We start from the raw sequence: 17671 nt of genomic DNA on the forward strand, positions 1-17671 counted from the left end.
CACTTTAGTGTCACACGCGGCAGGAGAATCGATATCGATATCATCGTCAGACTCCTCACTGTCACTTTGGAGCTGAAGGAATAGCTCGACTGCCAAACGTGTTGTGCTGGCGACACTCATCAGCAGAGTCCTCAGCAGCTCGGGCTCCATTTGCCACAGAAATCACGATTCACACAGAGAGTAAAACAGAAAGACACTCACAATGGTGCCAAACGTTGCCGGAAAGAGTGAATGCTGGGATGTGAAGCGATGCACCACGGGGCGTTGGCACACAGGAAGCGGAATGACCCGCACACTTCCTTCCCCTTCCCACAATACTCAGCGCCAAAATGGGACGAGGTGCTCTGTGGGATAGCTGCCCACAATGCACCTCTCAATACAGCGCTGGAAAGTGCTGCAAGTGTGGCCACACTGCAGCGCTGGCCCTACACAGCTGCATGACCAGCGCTGTAACTACCAGCGCTGCAACTTGTAAGTGTAGCCAAGCCCTCAGTTTCATTGAATGTCTCCTTTTTACATCAGTCTCTGACCAGATACTTAACACAATATTAACAACAAGGGGGGAAGAAAAGCAACCCCCAAATAAGGAAAGAACAGACTAATGTTCAGATAAATTAGATGTATTCAGGCCAGCAAGGCCTGATGAAATTCCCCCTAGAGTATTTAACACCTATCTGTAGCAATTTCAGACCATTAACAATTATCTTTGAGAACTCATGGAGGATGGGTGATGTCCCAGATGACTGAAGAAGGGCAAACATAGTATCTATATTAAAAAGGAGACTATAGAGGACCTGGGGAAGTATAGACCATCAACTTAACTTCAAAACATGGAACGATACTGGAAGAAATTATTAGACAATCAGTTTGTAAGTACCTAGAGGGTAATATGTTGATAAGTAATAGCAATATGAATTTGTCAAGAAAAAAACAAATCATGCCAAACCAACCAAATTTCCTTCTTTGACGGGGTTACTGGCCAAGTGGATGGGGGGAGCAGTAGAAGTGATGTATCTTGATTTTAGTAAAGCTTTCGACGTAGTCCCACGACATTCTGAAAGCAAACTAGGGAAATGTGATCTAGAATTACTATAAGGTGAGTGCAAAACTGGTTGAAAGACCATACTCAAAGAGTAGTTATCAATGGTTTGCTGTCAAACTGGGAAGATATGTCCAGTGGGATTCCACAGAGGTTTGTCCTGGGTCCAGTAGTAGTCAATAATTTGGATAATAGAGTGGCAAGTATGCTGATAAAATTTGTGGCTCACACCAACCTGGGAGGCATTGCAAACACTTTGGCAGATAAGATTAGAATTCAAAATGACCATAACAACTTGGCTAATTGCTCTGAAATCAACAAGATGACATTCAATACGAATAAGTGCAAAGTACTACACTTAGGAAGGAAAAAATCAAATGCATGATTACAAAATGGGGGATAACTGGCTAGGCAGTAGTATTGCTGAAAAGGATCTGGGGTTATAGTGGATCACAAATTGAATGTCAACAATGTGATGCAGTTTCAAAAAGGCCGATGGCATTCTGGGCTATATTATCAGAACTGTTGTATGTAAGACACTCCGCTCAACACTGGTGAGGCCTCAGCTGAGATATTGTTCTAGTTCTGAGTGTCATACTTTAAGAAAGATGGGGATAAACTGGAGAGTCCAGAGGAGAGCAACAAAACTGAGAAAACCTGACTTGCAGTTTTTTTTAACCTTTCCTTGTATATGTTTAATCTTGAGACCAGAAGACTAAGTGGGGATCTGATAACAGTCTTCAAATGTAAGGGGTGTTAGAGGGAGTATGGTGATCATTTGTTCCCCATGTCCACAGAAGGTAGGACAAGAACTAAGCATCTTAATTTGCAGCAAGGGAGATTTAGGTTAGATGTAAGGAATAACTTTCCAACTAGGAGGACAGTTAAACACTGGAATTGGCTTTCAAGGGAGGTTGTGGAATCTCCATCATTGAAGGTTTTTAAGACCAGGTTGGACAAACACCTGTCAGGGATGATCTAGGTTTACTTAGTCCTGCCTCAGTGCAGCCCTACATTTCTGTGAGTCTATGACTGATCTTTATGACTAGGGAAGAAAAAAAAAAAAAAGGAAAAAGATAAAAACCTCTAGATCCAGTTAAGTATCTCTGCAATACCCTTTCTGTTGAGAAGTGATACAGACTATTCATTTAGCTCCTCAGCAAGGTCCTTATACTTCTTAATCACTCCCTTGTGTCCAGCTCACCCACTTTGTGTTTCTGATATACTTTAAGCATTTCTTGCTATTTGCATTATACCTTCAAATTCTGTTTTAGCTCTAGTCCTCATTTCCTTTATGTAGTTATAGCCTACTCTAACTTATGTCACCTTCTGCCAGGTGTCAATGGCAGCAACAAGCTAGGTTCAGTCTGTCCAGGGGGGCTTAGCATGCCCCACACAACAGTTCTCTAATCCAGGGGTTCTCAAACTTGATTGCATCGCGACCCGCTTCTGACAACAGATATTACTACACGACCCCAGGATGGGGGACCAAAACCTAAGCCTGCCCGAGCCCCACTGCCCCAGGAGGGGTGGCCAAAGCCGAAGTCCAAGGGCTTCAGCCCCAGGCCAGGGGCCTGTAACCTGAGCCCTGCCAGCCTGGGCTGAAGCCCTTGGGCTCTAGCTTCAGCCCCAGGCAGTGGGGTTTGGTGTTCAGCCCTGGGCGGTGGTGCTTGGGTTTTGGCCCTGGGCCCCAGCAAGTCTAACGCCGGCCTTGGTGACCCCATTAAAACAGGGTCGCAACCCACTTCGGGGTCCCAACCCACAGTTTGAGAACCACTGCTCTAATCCAAATTCTCTCTAGCTCACACAGAAGCAGCCTGTGATCTTCTTAATAATCCAGCCATTCACTTTAGGGCATTGCATTGAACTGCCTTGACAAAGAAAGGTTTTGAATTTCTTTTGAGTCTGCTTTCAAAGACAAAAATTATTCAGGTCAAGCTATTGTCCATGGAGTAGTCTGGTTAACGCTGACAAAGACCTTTCATGATCAGTTCCCAAAGCCCTTATGCCTACACTTCACATCTGTCCTGAACGACAGTCATCTGCATTGAATGAAAAATTCCCTCCATTCTCTTCCCCATAGAAAGGGCATTATCAACACTTTTTCTCATTGCCTCAGAAATATGGAACTAGAGCTTCTACTTACTGGATTATTAAATTATATGACAAGTATCAAATAAATACATAGCTATATTTCCCAGAAGGTCAGCTGGTAGCTTAAGTTACTGAGTACAGTATAGTTCAGATACTGATTACCTTATAAAGAGCAATTCCTAAACCCTAATGAAAATGTAATGTATAGCGAGAGCCAACAAATTAACAACTGCCCTGACACTACATTGTGCTAATTGGAGTCTTCCTGAAATACAGGAGTCTTTGTTGATTATAAAGAAAAGGGCTACTCCAAACTGTACTTTTAATGAAGCAACTGTGTTCAGCTCTCCTGGTGTTTTGTTGTTCTCTCTTTCATGTTTATCTTTGGTTTATTTTAGGGGGAGGGTGGAGGTTCCAAAGAAATCCCTGTCACATTCATTTCCCCATCCCCAGCATATATCTGATGTGAGAAAAATAGTAGACAAAAATCTTTACTTAATGTACAAGTCACCCCCAGACATAGTGATTCTAATTTGTGTGTTCCAATACACTCTCATTATTATAGTGCCATCTGTAGTACAGAAGGCCATAGAGTGGGAAACTAGGGGTGGGATTTTGACAAGAACGGCATTGGCCTCACTGCTCCCATTGAAGTAAATGGTAGAACTCCCACTGATTTCAGTAGGTGCGGTACTGGGCCAGCACTGAATGGTTTGAAAATCCTATTCCACTGTGTTAGGTGGGTGAACGATAGTCTCAATTAGGCTACAATTCTCTTTGGCACAGGTCCTATGTCATAGTGACAGCCTTGATTGGGGCTTATTGTGACAGAGGACACTAAACCTTGGCTCAAAATGCCCCTAGTCAGAGTGAATAGCATGAAGCGTATCATCCAAGGAAGGTTATTCAATCACTTCAAAATGGACCATTTTCACACCGTGCTGTGAGATTTCAAATTTATAATTTTATTATAATCTGAATAGAGGTGATATTTAAAGAGCAGAGAAAATGACTATACAAAGAATTTATAGAACATTCATTTACATACTGGATACTTTTTGTTTTTTACAGTTTCAAGAATGTTCATGGAGTAGTTCACTAATAGGTAAGGCAGAGAAGGAAACATTAAAATTTTAATGATACTGTTGGATACATGGGAACCATTTAATTAAAAGCCTTTAAAAACATGGCTTTCGGCATTTTTGTAGTTTAACACTGTAAGATTATAGTAGCACATTTAACAAGCAGGTTAATAGGAGCGTGGCTAAATACATGTGGCAACTTGCTGGCATTACTTATGAGACTGCATATACACATCTATCAAAATCCTTAGAAGGAAAGTGCTATACTATTTAGTCATGTATTCACCATGAACCAAAGTTTTATGAATGTGTTTATGTATATACTACACAATTATATTTACTGTACTATTTTGCTTTGTGTTTTTAAATATATTCCATATGAAAACAAAGCATGTGATAATATACCATAAAAAGGAACACACATTAGAAAGGGTCTCTTAGTAACTATGGCAATTTCCTCCTTCCCATTACTCAGCACAACCTAAGTTCCCAGGTAAGCACCTTGAAGAGCCCAGATCTGAATTCCTAGTGCTCCTAAAAGCCCACCAAATTCAATAGGCATTCAGAATTCACAAGGAATGCAGAATAAGGCCCACAATTGCAAAGCCTGTTTACTGGAAATCAAACTTTCCATCCTCAGCAGACTGGGGCCAAAGACTGCGCAGCGGTTGACACCAGCTTTTATGGAGACACAGTGAAACTTAATTTATCTCACACAGAATCTGAGAGCCATAATTCACACAATGGGTTAGACTGAGTGCGGGTGTGACTCCACTCATGTCCCCAATGAAGAACCTCCAGCTGGAACGTAGGAGAAATTTCAGTTGAGAATATTCAGTAAGTTCCAGCTGGCCAGCTAGGTTTCAAAATCGAGTAATGGATCTATTAGCCTTCTGGTTCCTGAGGATATGGAAATGAAACCAAAAGAGACCAACAGAGACCAATTTGTTTATTGTAATGGAACCCACCAGAATTCCTACTTGGGCCACTGGTCACAATGTTTTTGAAAGAAATCAAGGTTACCAAATAAACAATCTCACTGAATTCTTTTTAGATGGTATGAAAACATTGTTTGATTAATCAACCTGTTTGATGGAAGAATGAAAGTATTTGGTACAAATCAGAGGCACTTGCCATTGTTGCTTCAATGGTAGCTTTACTTTGAACTGCCTAACCTTTCTATATACATACAATTCTCACTGTTACTAATGTAAGCCACTTGTAATTTTGCCCAAAGCCCCCATACAAAAGTATACAATTATTTACACTGAATTCATGGTTATACAAATTATTTGGTATCAAATTTTGTCCTTGGCCCCTGCATAAGGTGCCTGTGGTTCTTCTAATTCTAAAAAAAGGAGGCTGTTAATAAAAGTTAGAACAACCTGTGTGTGTGGGGGGGGGGGGGGGGGGGCTGCGCACTCCTGCGTATCAAGGAAAATTCCATATAACACGGTTTCACCTATAACGCGGTAAGATTTTTTGGCTCCTGAGGACAGTGTTATATCGGGGTAGAGGTGTATGTATATTTATGTTATAAAACTAACTACAGAAACACACACAAATGGGTTTTGGATCAGGATAGGTGGGAATTTGTTATTTAAGCCAACTCTATAATTTTTCCTATCCCGCCTAACTATCGTCTGGTAAAAAGAGACTGAAGCAATTTAAGTCTCAAAATGGGGATAGTTACCACTCAGCCCACTGTGTCTTGTGACTGTGTGCACAGAACACTGCACCATTTTATACATCAGATCACTGATGTGTAGATTTAGCCCTCAAACCGAAGGAACAGAAATGTTTGTCATGTCAAACAATTGGGAATTTCAGTTGTCTGTAACTTCCAATTCCTGTTTCTGGGCCTGATCCTGTTCCCTTTGGGTGAATGGGAATTTTGCAATAGACTTCAAATGGGCCCTCCGCTCTCACAGAAAATTACTACAAGTCACCTACCCTACTATACAGTACACCTCTACCCCGATATAACGCGGCCCGATATAACACGAATTTGGATATAACGCGTGCTCGGGGGGTGGGGGGCGCTGCGCACTCCAGCGTATCAAGGAAAATTCCATATAACATGGTTTCACCTATAACACAGTAAGATTTTTTGGCTCCTGAGGACAGTGTTATATCGGGGTAGAGGTGTCTGTATATTTATGTTATAAAACTAACTACAGAATAACATTTAGTTTTATAAAATACAGATGCCACTATGTTGGCTTACTTGGTCATATGAAGGACACGTGTGACAGATTGTCTTGGACATGGGTAAGAGTAACAAAAAATATTGTTTTCCCTTTTGGATTTCTTGACTCAAGAAATGATTTTAAAAATTCACCTATAAAATGTAACACCAATTCATACAAATTGAATAACAAAAAACAAAACCCCACCTTTCATTAAAAAAAAAACTGTCGAAAAGAACCTATGTATGTAAGAAACTTTGAGGCGGGAGGACCGATTTCATAGTCAAAGCATTATTTCAGAGACACATGAGCTGGGAAGTGGTTTAATACTGTAAAACAAGAGCCTAAATACGAAACTCTATTCTATAGAAAGGCACATGCGACATACTATACTTATGCAAAATAAAACTAAGAAGGCAAAGATCATAAATGGCTTTACTATAAGAACACTCATATAATATATCAAGATTTGATATCTACTATAAATAATTTGGCAGAGGCAAAAATATAAATTATATAAAATCATTTTCTTCTTTGCTTTTCCCTCATTTTTATCCTGTGATTATTAAAATACAGCATCTTTCCTGCTTAACTCTTCATATAAAAATAATAACAAAAACACCATTAACAGAATACATCAATCTTTCTCCACACGACTCATTTTAGTTATCCCTCTCCCATTTAAAATTATACAAGCGAAATAAACTCAGCCTTCTTTATACTAAACATGGAGTAATCTCCCTGAAAAATCCATGTCTCTGCACCCTTCTTAAAAGAAATCAACCTGCACTAACCTTCCCTAACATACATCTTCCCCCTTCTCAGTCAACTCCCACCATTATCATATAAAGATGAAGGGAAGAGCAAATGGTCCTTCACAAACCACCACTCTCTTAAGAGCATCGGTTTGCCAGGGCTATAGCTACCACTGATGCAACTGTGGCAAGTGTCTAAGTAAGAGAATGCATGTGGTTCTAATAAATTTTCCTACAGAAAAAAAAAAAAAAGGCATGATCTAATGAGTTGGCAAATTCTTCCTTTTCTGATACAAGATGGAAAATGGTGCGTGAAAATATAATTAAAACCCTGCACTATAAAGCCTGTCTTCTCTGTTTAATTCAGATATGGATTATGCAGGTTTTGATGGCATCCATCTGCATTCACTCACAATTTGCCCTTTGATGTAAAAACACAATGCTTTGATAGGTCAGAGGCATCTTCAAAGAAAGGATCACACTCTTTGTAACGTTATGCAGATGGAACATCCTCTGCTTTCCTTCTTGGGAACGGTTAGGTTTGGATAATGTAGCTGCAAACTCCCAAGAATGCTTTTTCTCCCACGCTGCTTTCCCTCAAGTCAGTGAAGAGCTCTGAACCAAAGGCTAGGAAGGATTCAGATTTTCTTTTGGGAACCAATCATGACCTTTGATACAAAGTTCACAATGGCACTGGCAGGTTGCTCTGGATCATGCTCTGCAAACAGGTGGCACACGTTATCTGTGGCGCTGCCTTGCTTCCTTGCAACAAATCCAAACACTCTGCAGGAGGCAAAAACAAAAACATGTTACAGAACAGATGGCATCTTATTTCAAAAAGCAAAAGGTTTACTTTCCTCCACCAAACATTATTTTTTTGAAAAAGAAAGTACTTTGCTGCAGGGTTTCAGTAAATGCAACTACTTTTGTCATACCAGTTTAGAGCAGGGGTCTCACACTCAAATGACCACGAGGGCCACATGAGGACTACTACATTGGCCCGAGGGCCGCATTACTGACACCTCCCCTCTGCCGCCCTCGGCCCCGCCCCCACTCCACCCCTTCCATGAGGCCCCGCCCCTGCCCCGCCTCTTCCCACTCCTTCCAGGGGGTGCAGGAGGGGTGTGGGGTGTGTCAGGGGCTCAGGGCAGGGAGCTGGGGTGTGGGATGCAGGAGGGATGAGGGGAGCGGCAGGGGGTCAGCGCAGGGGGTTGGGGTGCAGGAGGGGTGTGGCAGGGGGCTCAGGGCAGTGGGTTGGGGTGCAGGAGGGGTGCAGGGTGTGGCAGTGGGTTCAGGGCAGGGGGTCAGGTGCAGGGAAGGGGGTTGGGGTGCAGGAGGGGTGTGGGGTGCAGCAGGGGGTTCAGGGCAGGGGGTCAGGGTGCGGCAGGCAGCTCAGGGAAGGGGGTTGGGGTGCAGGGTGCAGCAGGGGGCTCAGGACAGTGGGTTGGGGTGCAGGAGGGGCTGGGGGGGGGTGGGCTCTGGCCCGGCACGCACAGGGGGCAGGGCAGGCTCCCTGCCTGCCCGCCTGCCCCCGTGCTGCTCTGGGAAGCGGAACGAACATGAAGGAAGAGAAGCGCAGGAGCGTGTGTTGCTGTTGCTTCAGGCACCTCCCCCAGAAGCTCCCTCAGTCCGCGCTGCTTTGAGCAGCTCCCATTGGCTTGGAGCAGCGAACTGCAGCCACTGGGAGCCGCGATCGGCCGAATCTGCGGACGCGGTAGGTAAACAAACCAGCCCGGCCCACCAGGGGCTTTCCCTGCACAAGCGGCAGAACAAGTTTGGAAACCATTGCTATAGCAATTATTTTTAACTTAAAATTCACTAAACTATTCAAAGTAGGAATCAAGAAACTTTTGGAGCTACTCTCCCTCAACACAATACCCTATCCAACACAGGGTATATTATTTCCACCTTACTGTGTTTTATTCTCTAGGTCTCCAATAGTTCAACACTTTAAATACATTTGGTTAAGGATTAAAATAGGATCTGGAAACTTCAGAGAAAACTTGAAGCACATCTTCAAGTCTGAAGTAGTTTCCTAGGCTAAGAAGCCATTCTTTAGTTGAGATTCAATATAACCACGTAAATACACAGACTAGGACCACTATCAACTTACTTTGCAGAAGGTCCCTCTTTCATCCATCTTGTTGCATAAAGGAGGGGAGTAACAAGAGGTGAGAAATAAAAAGGAAAAAAAGCATTAGTTTGTTATAGGTCATCATCATCAACAACATCTATTAGAAACAGTATTCATCGTCCTTACTTTCTGTCCTGTGGATCCAAAGCACAGAAGATAACAGTGTTCACTGGATAATGTCTTCGGAAAAAGAGTCTGACAGAAGAGAATAAAAGAAATTTTAAGCAACTTTATGACTCAAGGAATAGACTAAACTCCCTGGGCCAGATTGCCAAAATCTCAGCTCCCATTTAGATATCAAAATAAGTAGCCAGATTTTCAAAAGTGTTCAGCACCCAGGACTCTGTCACAATAGGAGTTGCTGGGTGTTGAGGGCTTTGGAAAATATGTCCGCATATGTTACACAAGAGTCAATCTTAAGCGTTAATCCTTCCAGGTACTCAGTGCTGTTGAGTGCCTTCAACATGTATGGTACAGCTGTTGAAGGTAGCAGTACCTTTCAGGAAGCACTCAGCAGCTTGGAAGATTGAACCCTCAGTGCAGAAATAAGACTCATGGTTATGGTTCTATTTATAAAGCATACCACTGTTCAACCACTGGCTCATTTAAATGTCTCAGTAATGAAAGGATCAGTAACATAAGGATGGAACTTAATAACCACATATTTTTAAGTTTAGTAGCTTATTCTTTCCTTTTTGGCTTCTACATATTAGCAGAAATCAATCTTCTGCCAGAGCAACAGGTTAAGAGACGAGGAAGCATCCCACCACACGAAAAGAATAAACCCATGCTTGTTTTCCCAATAGCTTAGACTGATAATATAAAGATAATGGCCCATGAGAGACAGGCCAGAAAACTCCCTTCCAGTGTTCGACTTGGTGCCAGAATTCTCAAACCTGTGTGTCTGAAATTGGATACCTAAACAGAGGTGACTTGAACAGGAAATGCGAGAACACAGCACCCCTGAAAATCAGGCTATGTTAGGTATCTAAAGTTATCAACTCACATTTGAAAATTGTGGCTTATGGTTTGGCTTTCCAAATTCAGACCTAGTACAAATGACTGCAGCTCCATTGAAATCAGGGCGTCCAAGTTTGGCCTGTAATTTTAAACTATCTTTCCCCCCTTATTGAGCAGTTTTCAAATATTTGGAAAAATTCAAAGACTGTGCAGCTACCCTAGTAGTATTCAGCAAGTGAACATAATTTTTAATACAACAGTTTCCATGCACTAAGCACACCAAAGCAATGTCTTGAGTACCGATGGTGCAGTGTCCAATTAAGCCAACACTGCTCTGCAACAGTGTACATTGGACATTACAGTCTGTTTCAGTGAGCAGGATGGGTGGGGAGTGCTGGACGGGGCATTGGAATTACCCTGTATTCTGTTAGAAAATGTTATATGAGATCATTAAATTCAACCTACAGAACATCAGGATGTAGAAGTGCCGTTTGGATGAAGTGTTAATAGCTCAGTATCACATCGAGCCCAATCTGATGTGGGACTGGACTCTACTTATTTAGATCAAAGAAACTGTGTTATTACTATATGAGCCATATGGAGAATGTGGAAAGGGATTAGGAAGAACAATTCCACAGCAGTTTTATTAGTGTACAGCAGTTAGGGTGACCACAAGTCCCAATTTTACATGGATAGTCACAATATCTAGGGCTTTGTCTTATATTGGCACCTACTACCCCCCACCCCCGTCCTGATTTTTCACACTTGCTGTCTGGTCGCCCTAACAGCAGTGTCTGGCCGGAGATCAATACCCCACTTCACTTACTTTCTTTGATTATCTGTCAGTGTGATCCCCTGAGCAGACACCTTGAAATGGACAACAGTAGAGATGGGAGGCGGATCTTGCATCAGTGTTACGCTCAGGGCTTTCTGCACTGCCTGATAGCCTGTGAGGGACTCCATTTCCACAGAGTTCAGATACCAAACATTGCATGCTGTAAAGAACAGAGGATAGGATTCAAGAGCTAGGTTTGGTTTTGCTTAGTTGAGTCTTGTTTGATTCTTTTTGTGTAATGAACTTCACAATTTTCCACCTTTGCCAACAATCAGGCTGGTGGTGAAGAACAATTACTAACTAATAAAATGTTCTTGTTCCAGTGTCCCATTGTCATCTTCCCCTTCTGTTTGTCTTGTCCCATGGTTGTGCCTTAACACAAGATTGTAAATTTTGGGGGGCAGACGCTCTCAATCTTTTTGCTTACATTTAGAGACAATTTGCTTAATTTAGAGTATCTAGCCCAATGATCCCTCATTGGAGCCTTTAGGTACTTCTGAAATCCAAATCATGAATACAAATTGATAAAACACAAATCACAGCATTGAGAGATGGCACTCCTGGGAATGATCACAGCAACCATTCAGCTAAGGGAGGAGGAACGGAATACCTTGGCCTTAAAACTCAGTGACTGCAGTTAACACGGAAACTCCAGGATCCACGTTTGCAGGGTCAGTTCACAGGTGTTCACACTTTCAAACAGTGTTTAAATTGCACGCAAATGAAACTATTCACTTGTTTGGCAAAACAACAAGAATGTCTTCTCTCCACATAAAAATGACAATTTTGTGTAATTCTACTTCTCTGTACTTTCAAAGGGGTTTTTGCATGTGTTATAATTTCAGTTCAAAGCAACTTTAAGAAAAATAAAAATTATTATTTCATATCTTTTGGATCCAAAATTTAAAAAACTGGCTCTACTTAGGGTGTGCCAACTATTGAGAAACCAACTTGAGTTCTAAAGCAATATCTATAATTCTATGAAACCATAGGTAAAAATCTAATCTACCATCCCACAGTGTTTCAAAGCCTATTGCTATTAGTTTCAGTGTTTCCGTATGGTCAGTGGTTCATAGAATTTGACATCTTCCAATAATTGCTCTACAGTTCACGGAGCAATATCTCAGTGTACATGATACCTGACCTCTTGTACAAAAACGGTAATGGGCATTCAAGCCCTGATTCAGCATGCTGTGTAAGAGAACTACAGTAGAATTTCAGAGTTACGAGCACCTCAGAATGGAGGTTTTTCGTAACTCTGAAATGTTCGTAACTCTGAACAAAATGTTATGGTTGTTCTTTCAGAAGTTTACAACTGAACACTGACTTAATACAGCTTTGAAACTTTATTATGCAGAAGAAAAATGCTGCTTTTAACCATCTTAATTTAAATGACACAAGCACAGAGTTCCCTTATCTTGTCAAATCTTTTTTTAAATTTTCCCTTTATTTTTTTAATAGTTTAAATTTAATGCAGTACTATACTGTATTTGCTGTCGCGTCCCCCCACCCGCTCCCCATGGCTGCCTGATTGTGTACTTCTGATCCCAAATCAGGTGTGTGGTTGACTGATCAGTAACTCTGATGTTGTGAAGGCCAAGACTATAACAGAGGTCAAAAAATAACTAGATAAATTTATGGAGGATAGCTCCATCAATGGCTATGAGCCAGGATGTGCAGGGATGGTGTCCCTAGCCTCTGTTTGCCAGAAGCTGGGAAAGGCTGCAGGAATGGATCACTTGCTGATTACCTGCTCTGTTCATTACCTTTGCTTGGGGCACCTGGCATTGGCCACTGTCAGAAGACAGGATACTGGACTAGATGGACCTTTGGTCTGACCCAGTATGGCCATTCTGATGTTTGTAACTCTGAGATTCTACTGTATACACATGCTTAAAGTTAGGTGCATGCTTAGGTACCTTGCTGAATCGGGACCTAAGAGACAAAGGATTAGATAATCCAGAATAATTTCTTACAACCAAGTAAGAACCTTTGTGGAACCGTAAAGCATGTTTAGTCCTACTCTTCAGTGCAATCAGTGCTGGTTTCACACAAATACTAATAAAATTTGTGTCCTGACACAAACATCATGCAGCCGTCATGCTAGAATTTAAAGTTAGTTAACACGTGTTGAGTAGTATGGATTAAACACTACTGAACAGTCAAATGTCATACCATACCTACATGATTAGGAGAGCAAAAAAATAAATTATATCCAACAACTTCTCTTTTCATACTACTGCCCTGTTATTCAGGCAAAGTCTTCTACATGTTTTCCAATGAGAATACATGGCTCTTTCAAACTACAAACTTTTTATATAGACTGAACAAGCTTGTGATTCCAGCAGGACTATCAAGCAAATTTTCTGCATATTTGCAACCCACTCACTTTAACTTGGGATGTAAGTTAATGAAGAATTTGGCCCAAAGGTGGACATTCCAAGTTAAAAGATGAAAAGGATGAGAAAATACAGTGATGTGAGCCAATTATCTGAATTTAAATTCCACTTGGTTCAACTTCTGACAGCCAGAAACAAATTTCCTTATCACGAATGAAAAAAAATCGTAAACCATATTGCTGCTTTAGCCTCAATCATCTTTGTTTGAATTAATTATAATTTATTTCACTGAAAGAGAAATTTCAGGGAAATGAGGGAGGGAGAGTTTGAAGGAACATTAATTAATGAATTCCTCTCTATAATTTTATCTTTCCAGAATTCTAAATATCACTCCATGTTACAAACCCTCTGTCTTTCACATAGTTAGTCTAAATGTTTGCAAAACTATAGATTTGAACCAATCAACAGCTTTTCCTCACAGGAAACTAGCCTGGATTCATGGTCGCATTTCTAATCACTTGTGATGTTCGCATGGAGAGATTCCCTGTCTTTTGCAGCAGACATTCCATTGGTGCTAACAGCCTCATATGCTTTTGTTCCTAAACAAAACAGCTAACCTTTTTGCTGTGGATAACTCTCCAATGGGATTTTACTGCCTTGCTCTAAAGTCTGTCCTCATTTACTTTCTCTAGACAGAATAAATAATATATCATCCACTTCCTATACATTTTGGGAAGCACCAAAAGGAATGTAAAATTAAAGATAGTGGTGTATCCTTATAATTAATACTGCTTTTTGTGGGAACAGACTGGAAGGAATCCCTAATTTTGGTGCATAATATGTGCTCTTATCTGATATGTGGCACAAAGGGGAATCAACGGTAGTAATCCCATAGAAACTGCGTTGGGAGCAAGTTGAAAAAACAGATGGTTATGTGATAGCATTCTCCCTACAATGTAGTTGTCCTCTCTATATTCCAAGGGTAGGCAACCTATGGCACATGTGCCGAAGGCGGCACGTGAGCTGATTTCAGTGGCACTCACACTGCCCGGATCCTGGCCGCTGGTCCGGGGGGCTCTGCATTTTAATTTAATTTTAAATGAAGCTTCTTAAATATTTTAAAAACCTTATTTACTTTACATACAACGATAGTTTAGTTATATATTACAGACTTATAAAAAGAGACCTTCTAAAAATGTTAAAATGTATTACCGGCACGTGAAATCTTAAATTAGAGTGACTAAATGAAGACTCGGCACACCACTTCTGAAAGGTTGCCGACCCCTGCTATATTCTATAGTTGCTACTTTGGAGTCGCACCTAGTTGAGCTTGGGAAGAGAGCTACTCAGTATGGCACATTCTTGAACTTTATTGTAACTTATGCTACTCCTGGTATGGTCATTCAGTGCCATTTGGAATTGACATTCCCACAATGGTTGTAATATACTTTGGAAGGAAAATGCATGTAGATTGGGAAACATGCCGAGCAGGAGACAGTGCTACCAAGCACAGAGGAAGGCTGGGAGGCTAATGGAATAAGGAGCTGCCCATGGGGAAAGCCAGAGATCTCTGTAAGTGGCTTCTATAGATTCCAGACCTCCAGACTTGTGGGGGTTCCCTAGTCTCATATCTGCACTGCCACAGGGCCTGCCCCCCATGTGGAGATAATGAGATACAGCAGGCACACGATGGAAGCCTCGAAACTATTTGAGAAGCAAAAGATTTGGCACTTAGATTTTGTACTGGGATAACGGACGGCATCGCTCTTCTCATTTAGCTGTAGAAATGGTTAACCTAGAAGCCCGTATTTTTGTTTGGTTTGGGTTAGGGCAGTAGTCGGGGATCGCGTTTGCTTTAATCAAACCATAGTTGTTTAAATAAAAGCTTGGTTGCTTGAATATCTGTTTAGAGTCTGGGCTTTCATGCTGAACTCCATCTAGAGAATGTTTGTGTGATAGGAGAGAAAAATGTTTGAACTAAACAAAGTCAATGTGAAGTGTCACAGGCTACCAACTCTGGGACAAGACACTCCAAGTGGTAGGGCAAAAATGTCATGTCCCTTCCAACTTTCCTATTCAAGTCCTAAGCCCCTGTTTCAAAATTAGGTATACCAAGATGATTATTAAATTTCCATTCAGTCAAATTATCTCTGATGTGACATTCCCCAGATGCAGCTGCCTGACAACTAGTCCCCAGATGAATAAAAAACCCCAGCTATTATTTCTTTTTCCCTAGGAAGGTTACATGTCCTGGATAATGAGAACCCAGCTAGATCTTAAGAGGAAATGTGTGCCTATTATGCTGAATCTATTTATAGAACTTTTCCTCTTAAATTCTTCCTCCTTGGCTCCAAGTCTAGTGGCCACCACACCCGCTGCAGTGGTAATGGCAAACAGAAATGCCAATGCGTGCTTGCTTCCAACATAGCCTAGCCAAGACTGACCATTGCCTCAGCCACACATTCCTGCTCAATTATATCATTTAAAGTGCCACTTCACTTTTAAAAGTCAAAACAAAACACATAGCTGCATAATCACAGGACAACACTCTCACTCCATAGCTGCTTGGAATAGCACTGCCCTTTGCTACATGCTCTATAGTGTATCAGAGCAACTGTACAGCGCTCTGACAGCTGAAGACTAAAAAACACTTGGTCAAGATCTTTTGGTCTGTGGCTTCTTCATCTGATGAAGGTCAGGGAGGTGGTGGTAAATATAGCACTGCCTCCCTTAACTGTTGGGCTACCAGATGCCAATCTGATCCCGTGGTACAACTTAGAGCAGCCTGAAGGCCATTCTAGCAGCCAGGGGTCACTGAGATGTAGGAGTGATCTGGTTCCTTTCCCCAGAGCATGGCCACTGTACTTGGGGCTGAGAGGGTGGGGTAGTGCAGTGAGTCACTATGGCAGCTCTGTGCATCCAGGGACTGCTGCATGCTAAGGAATCCTCTCTGTCACCTAAGCTGACCCTAAGAGGTGCTTTTATTTTGCTAGGGTGGCAGGGAGCTGCTGCATCACAGCGAAGAATAAGGGCCCTTAACAATAAAACAGGAGGACCAAAGAATCAGATACTTCATTTCTTTGAATCATATTGTCTCCAGTGAAGAATGAGCATTTTTAGGTTTGGCTACTAATTTTCCAAATCTATGTGCTGCAGACAGTCACACACACACGCAGACACAGGACTAAAACCTGGTCCTTCAGCACAGGTCTCCATCACTTCACTAGCAGTAATAGCACATCCTTCACTCTGTGGGCCAGGCTCTATAGGGCAACATTGCACCCTCACTCACATGAACAGATCCGGTACATTACATACTTCTCAATGGCATTTTAATTTACCCAATTCCTTTTTTCATCCTCAGCCTCCTGTTTTTTTCCTCCTGCTTGTAATGTACATTCGGTAACAACTGTAATTTCATCAAATGGAAGAGAAATGTACTAACCTGCACCCTGCTTTAGGAGCTCTGCTGCCGAGTTTGCAGCAGTCTGTGGAGCTGTTTCTGCAATCTCCTCCAAGGGATCTGCAAATATGAACCATCACACACATTTTTATTGTGACTTGGATTGAGAGGTCAGTCTCAAATAGGAGTCGAGGTCTTGAAATTATGACCTCATATATCGGACTCTTCACCAGAAACATTAAAAAATCCTGCGGTGCGCAAGACCATCCATGATGTGTGATTACTGTGCTGCACAATTTTTTTGGGTGCTAGTAGCAGAGCACTTATAACCCTGTGGTTTCATGCTGATCACAGATAGTTATGTATTACTGCTGAAAGAGACATCATCATGTCAAAATGCTTTTGTAATTAACCTATTTCCTCACTCATGTTACAAAAAAATCCTCTTATAATTTTCAAATTAACTTAAAGAACTATCATTTATACTAATCACTTTAGCATAACACATTGCAACTTGATCAGTAAAATTGATCTAGTCAATTTCATTTTTCTTGTGTCAGCTTCTGAATCTACATTTGCAAGTACTCATGGCACCACCAAATGGTGCAATGTGTAGGCTGTAAATACAGCACTGGAAGGTTTGTTTTAGAATCTTTCCGCCAGAATTAAAAAAAAAAAAACAACTCAGACACATTTTGATTTTTCAGTCTTGTAAAAGTTTGTATAGAACCTATATTTGAGGCTGTATGTGGGTACGACATAGTTTCTCTTTCAATATGATCAAGAAAAACAGAGGCCCTGATTCACTGCTTACCCTCAGACTACTCACAAGCTTACAGTT

At 41.5% G+C, this 17671-nt stretch overlaps 1 protein-coding gene across 10 annotated transcripts in view; it reads right to left on the bottom strand.

Annotated features, from left to right (window-relative positions):
- Nucleotides 1-4077: 4077 nt before the first annotated feature.
- TNS3 (tensin 3) overlaps nucleotides 4078-17671 on the bottom strand; it is a 350809-nt gene continuing 337215 nt past the window's right edge. For all 10 annotated transcript variants that reach the window (XM_039523944.1, XM_039523943.1, XM_039523948.1 and 7 more), the window contains 5 exons: nucleotides 16873-16950; nucleotides 11080-11248; nucleotides 9420-9488; nucleotides 9273-9299; nucleotides 4078-7942 (listed from right to left, as the gene is read on the bottom strand). In XM_039523944.1, coding sequence (XP_039379878.1) covers nucleotides 7798-7942; nucleotides 9273-9299; nucleotides 9420-9488; nucleotides 11080-11248; nucleotides 16873-16950 — 488 coding nt within the window. In that variant the 3' untranslated portion in view covers nucleotides 4078-7797. The remainder of the gene's footprint in view (nucleotides 7943-9272; nucleotides 9300-9419; nucleotides 9489-11079; nucleotides 11249-16872; nucleotides 16951-17671) is intronic.

Source organism: Mauremys reevesii, linkage group 2 (assembly GCF_016161935.1).
Source record: "Mauremys reevesii isolate NIE-2019 linkage group 2, ASM1616193v1, whole genome shotgun sequence".
Taxonomy (NCBI): domain Eukaryota; kingdom Metazoa; phylum Chordata; order Testudines; family Geoemydidae; genus Mauremys; species Mauremys reevesii.